Genomic DNA, 6,000 nt, shown 5'->3' on the forward strand with positions numbered 1-6,000 from the left:
CTTAGGGAACTGAGCGATGCTGACTGCGATGGAGCCCTGAGCCTGCCCGAGTTCTGTGCTGCGTTTCATCTCATTGTGGCCCGGAAGAACGGCTACCCACTGCCTGAGGGCCTGCCTCCAACTCTGCAGCCGGAGTACCTGCAAGCAGGTAATGCCTTATCTTAAATCCTAAACCTTAGACATTTCCTTCCAGACCTTGGAAGAGAGTTTTGTTCTTTAAGATGTTGTCCAGACACTTTGAGGAGTCCTTTGTATATACAGTTGCTGTTAATTAACTGATGTTAGACTCTCACAACTTATAATGTGAGTCATAGGGATGATCTAGCAAATGTGAGTCATCTTTTATCTCCATTCTAGTGCTGTCTGGATGGATTTGAACCAAAGTCACTTAACCCTTTCATGAAAATTGTGGACCAGGCAACTACTGAATCCCCAGCTGATAAAAAAATTAAGAGGAAGATCTTCCTGTAGAGCCAATGCTGACTTGCCATCTTTAGGCCCATCCTGGTGTCCCTGAGTGGCCTTGGGCAACGGAATGGACTAGGAGTCTTGTACCTAATGAAAAAGTTTAAAAATTACATACAGTGAAATGTATGAAAGGCTCCGATCTTAAATGTACACTCGATTTTTAAAATATGTATCCACCCATGTAACTGCAATCAGATAAAGATATAGAACATTCTAGCATGCCAGAAAGTTAGACTCGAGCTCTCTTTGTCTTTCTCATTACTAAAACAGTTACCCCCAAATCCTTTGAATAGGAAAGAGTCATGGTGAGTCCAACCTTTGTATTAACTTCTTTGGAAGATTGAAAAAATGAATAGTGTCTCTTGCCCTTTCAAAGGCAGTGCGCTGATTTCTGACGTGAATTCTATTATTCACAGAAGTATAGCCTCCATCGAAAGGGTCCAGAAATAGCTGGTGCTTTCAACAGCCTTTCTCACTTTTTAGAGTGGGCCTGTAAAACATGAGAGCTTAGTCACTGATGATTATTGGCAGGAGGGAACCAGTGTCTAAAGAAAATGTGATTCGTCATGAACAGATCATAAATTTCGTGGTTAGATCTGGAAAGGCCTTAGATTATCTTGTCTTGTCCCCTCCTCATAACGGCACTAGATTCAAAGTGCCCAATGACTTATCTAAGTCAGTCTTCGGGTCTCTGACTCTTAAACAAAAAGTCTGTCATTCTGTGTTAGGTAGTGACGGGGTGGAGGCTCAACCAAAAAGAAGAGACTAAGTATGTGGCTGGTGCCAGGGACCGGTGAACATGTTGGGGGAAGCATGACCCATTCTGGGATCTTGCCCAGAGGCCCTCAGAAAATGGACAAAGGGGAGGGTTCAGAGAGCAAAAGCTATTACTTGTTTCAGAGCTTGGACTTTGCTAATAGCAGCTGCTTTCTGACTCCAGCGGGCCGTAACTCCAGCGTGTTCCCCTTCCTTACAGGCTGGGGGAGACCCTCAGGGGTCCCCAGGAACTAGTTTGCAGTTGGGCAGCATGACACACTGCTCTGTTTCCTCTTTAGAGGCTCTCTCTGGGTCCCTGTCTCTGTCTCTGTCTCTCTCCTCCCTCTCTTTCCTGTTTGGGGTCTTGAGGAATGCTGTTTCCTTGTTCTTATGTGGTGTGGCTAAGGAACCTAGGCTGGGTGTCATGACTCCTTATTTGAGGAGTCACTGTGTAGGTGTTCAGGTGTTTCACGGACTGTTTCAAAAGTCGCTGATGAAATTTTTAAAGGTCTGAAAGCCCTGAGCAAAAAGTGTATTAACAAAACAGAAATAGCCTCTTGAATCCTTTACTGCTGCAAATGGCTGCTTTTACCTTGCTTACGCAGTACAGAAGAGTCTAAAAAATAGATCCGCAGTCAAGAGCATCTCCCTTCATTTTGAATGAAGTCCCCCCTGCATTTCTTAATGGCCTTTTATGGAGCATGCATTTCTATAGAAACAACTGAAGAAGAATCCATCATATACCCTTCAATTAAACAAAAATTGCACATCATTTCCAGAGTTTGTGGGATTAATCTTAAATAATCATTAAATAGTTCTAACAAAAATCATGAGAGACCTCATAAAACCCCATCAAACTTAGTGATAGTATATTTTAGGCAAACCCTAAGGGTTTAGTAGTTAACTTTTAAATGGTTTATCACCCTTGTTTATTTTTGTATTTGGTTCAAGAAAATGGCCAGGACTCTTTGGGTCTTCTCTGTGCTTTTTTATCTTTTTAAATAAATTCATTTATTTTATTTTTGGCTGTGTTGGGTCTTTGTTGCTGCGAGCGGGCTTTCTCTAGTTGCGGCGAACAGGCTTCTCATTGCGGTGGCTTCTCTTGTTGTGGAGCACGGGCTCTAGGCGCGCAGGCTCAGTACTTGTGGCTCGCGGGCTCTAGTGCGCAGGCTCGGTAGTTGTGGCTCAAGGGCTTAGTTGCTCTGCGGCCTGTGGGATCTTCCTGGACCAGGGCTCGAACCCATGTCCCCTAGGTTGGCAGGTGATTCTTAACCACTGTGCCGCCAGGGAAGTCCCTGCCAATCCATTTTTAACATTTGATTCAAAGAAATGTTTTTAAACATGGCATTAAAATTTTGATTTCTTAATAGCTGGTCTTGACAAATTTGATTTGTAGCTTCTGTTTACTGTCTACCCCAGTCTGCTTTTCCTCTTTGGAGTATTGACAATTTTCCTAGTTGTTGAGACATTTCTTTTTTACTTACTTTGTGACAAAAGTGGTGAAACAGAATCTGTTTCTAAGAAATAGTGTGAGTGTTCAGTGTTAGCTTACCAGGTACCATGGTTTTTCTTATGCTGATCCACTCAGCTACCCAGCTAACAGCTGCTGTCACTATACTATGTTGGAAGAAACCCATAATGTGATTCTTATTTCATTGTTATAAATCAGGAAGAACTTGTGCTCTTATTTTTGTTTTTCCTGGTAGCCAAAAGAAATGAGTACTTCATAAAGCTTTCTTCGGTACCTATCATTGTAAGATCTTGTCTGTTTACTTCCAGTAGTAATAGCTAAAATGAAGTATTTCCTCAATTAATGTTTATGGTATTCAAACTATCCTCATAGTTACTGCCATTTTAAAAGGCTGCTAGTAGCTTAGTTAAAACTGAAGTATTGTGATAGTGATGGTTAAGGTGGAAAATGACTTCTATGTTACAACATGAAATGCTGACAGCATGGACCCTCCAGCAGGAGTGCTGGCAGTTCAAGTCCCCGCTCTTCATTTACTGGCTCTCTGACCTTGACTAAGGTGCTTACCTTCGCTGCTCCTTAGTTTTATTGCGTGTAAAGTGGGCATGGCAGAAGTACTAGCTTGTATACGTAAAGAACTTGAAATACTACCTCAGCGTGATTAGTGCCATCTCTAGTATATAGGAGCTGGCTGATTTTGTTGCTCTATTTTACCAAGCACAGAAAAGCTGCTAGGAAACAATGACCACCATGACTATAGTATATATTCTTATGCATTCTTTTTGTTTCTTCTTAGCCTTTCCTAAGCCCAAGTGGGAGTGTGCGTTATTTGATTCTTATTCTGAGTCAATGCCAGCAAACCAACAACCCCGTGACTTGAATCGGATGGAGGTAAAAGATCTTCATATGTTAATAAGTAAGGATGTGTGTACTATTAAATCCATTAGCTGATTGTTCTTTACAAACTCTGGAAAATTTGCTTTCATAACGATTTCTCTTAATACTTAGTACTTATTTTGAAGCTCAGCATTTCAAATCTAGACACCAGATATATCTATAATTATCTTTTTTTCTCTTCTCCCTAAAACTAGATTTGGTGAAAAAAGCAAAGTAGCCTCTTGACTTTTTAGAGGTGAATTTAGGTATAGCCAAACTAAGCCAGAAAAATGTAAGCCAGGTTATTTACTTTAACCGAGCTTTAATTTTGAAGTAAACATTGTAAAGTTGTATTTTTAGCAGCTGATTATTAACAAGGTGTAATGAATCAGAACAGTTTTGAGAGGAGGTTTGAGAACTGTATATGAGGGCCCCAGATCACATTGAAAGCTGCCTGATGTGGATGATCCTCAAGAGAAACCCGAAGAATTCCTATAACGTTGGGCCACTGATGCAGGGGCTTAACTGTGTGCTTTAGGGGTCCTTATGGTTAGTGTTAATATCAGCACTTTCGTCACCATCACCACCATTATGATTGCTGTGATGACAGCTTATGATATCTGCTGTTCCCACCCTGAAAAAAGTCTGGAAATGTTTCATAAATGGAGGTTTGTTCATAGGCTCCTATTACAGTGCTGCGATGTTGCAAGATGATAGAAGTCAAAGGCAGGATACAGGGCCATTTAAAAAATTCCTTGTGATTGTGTGTGATTTTTTATTCTTTCCCACAAGGCTCTCGCGCCTGTGGTGCCTGTTGTGGATGCCATCCTCTCTGCTCCTCTCTGAGCGGGTCAGGCCTGCTTCTCCTGCGCCCCTCTGATAACGTCTCTCCTGGCCTCTCTACTGCTCTTTCTTTGAGTCGTAGCCTCCGTGTTCCTTTCCTCAGCAGATCTCTACTCTTGGGAAGGAGATAAAGTGATTTCAGGTGGAGTGATAGATGTGCATTCGAAGAGTTTTGGCTTTTTCAATTTCTTTTTCTGTAGAATGTGTATGATGGTGAAGCAGGTATGATTGTCAGTCACTTTTCCCGGCCCTCAGTGTACTCTGGGGTTGCTGACAGTGTATGGAGAAGTTTGTCTGTCAGGCCAGGACAGACATCTCTACAACTGTCTTATGCAGTTGCCCTGTTTTATTTTTTGTTTGTTTGTTTTGTTTTGTTTTATTTTTAAATTTTTAGTTTTTTTTGCTATGGGTACCCCTGCTTGTGTAAGATTATGTCGTTGTTAGGTGATTTACTAAAAAAGTCATAATTCGCATTTTTTCTAGTTAAACCTTTTGTTCCAACTGGCCATGGTATCAGATGGTCTTTGCTTTTCCAGCAGAGATAAATAATGCTGGTTTTTTTTGGAGAAATTAATTACTGACTCATGTTGCTGTTCTTCATGTACTCACTTATCATCTCTAAAAGGAAAGGAGCAAATATACAGGTGGCTGTGAAGCCTGGAAATGGAGATATTTTAAACACAAGAATGCATGCTTGGAGTTTATTTTATTTTATTATTATTCTTTTTGGCCACGCCACGTGGCTTGTGGGATCTTAGTTCCCCAACCAGCGATTGAACCTGGGCCCTCAGCAGTGAGAGCGTGTAGTCCTAACCACTGGACCGCCAGGGAATTCTCCATGCTTGGAGTTTAGATAGATCTTGGTACCAGCCCTGTGAAGGATGACTCCATAAAGGTGTTTGTTGTGAATGGAGCTGTAGCTGAGTCAGGTCTTGAGAAGTTTGCTCAGCAGTACATCTTTTTCTAAAGACGGCAGAGCTGTACCATGTACTTATTTCCATCAAGAAGTAAAGATTATAATTTCAGGGACACTTGTCTTTAGCAGTACTTCTTAGATTACTGGATTTCTTTCTTTTGTAAACAGGCTTATTGAGATATAATTCATATACCATATTCATCTAAAGTATACAATTTGTGTAAAGTATACAGTGGTTTTTTTGTATATTGACAGTCGTGCAACCATCACTATAGTCGAATTTTAGAACATCTTCATCACTCCAAAAAGAAAGCCTGTACCCGTTAGCAGTCATCTACTGTTCCCCGCTTCCCCCAGCCTCTAGTAATCACTAAGCTATTTTCTGTCTCTGAATTTGCCTATTCTGGACGTTGCATATAAATAGAAATGTAAAATATGTGGTCTTTTGTGACAGGCTTCTTTCACTTAGTATAATGTTTGCTTTTGATCTTCCAGTTTTATTGAGATAGAGTTGACATATAGCCCTGGATAAGTTTAAGGTGTACATACAGCAAAATGATTTGACTTACATACATCTTGAAATGATTACTGTGTTAAGTTTAGTGAACATCGATCATCTCACATAAATACGCCATTAAAGAATTAGGGAGGGCTTCCCTGGTGGCGCAGTGGT

General features: G+C 40.9%; 1 protein-coding gene across 1 annotated transcript in view; it reads left to right on the forward strand.

Annotated features, from left to right (window-relative positions):
* The window catches only part of REPS2 (RALBP1 associated Eps domain containing 2), a 252,286-nt gene that overhangs the window by 130,220 nt on the left and 116,066 nt on the right, over positions 1-6,000 (forward strand). The window contains exons 8-9 of the mRNA XM_024115285.1: positions 6-148; positions 3,489-3,583. Coding sequence (XP_023971053.1) covers positions 6-148; positions 3,489-3,583 — 238 coding nt within the window. The remainder of the gene's footprint in view (positions 1-5; positions 149-3,488; positions 3,584-6,000) is intronic.

Source organism: Physeter macrocephalus, chromosome 21, assembly GCF_002837175.3.
Source record: "Physeter macrocephalus isolate SW-GA chromosome 21, ASM283717v5, whole genome shotgun sequence".
NCBI classification, from domain to species: Eukaryota; Metazoa; Chordata; class Mammalia; order Artiodactyla; family Physeteridae; genus Physeter; species Physeter macrocephalus.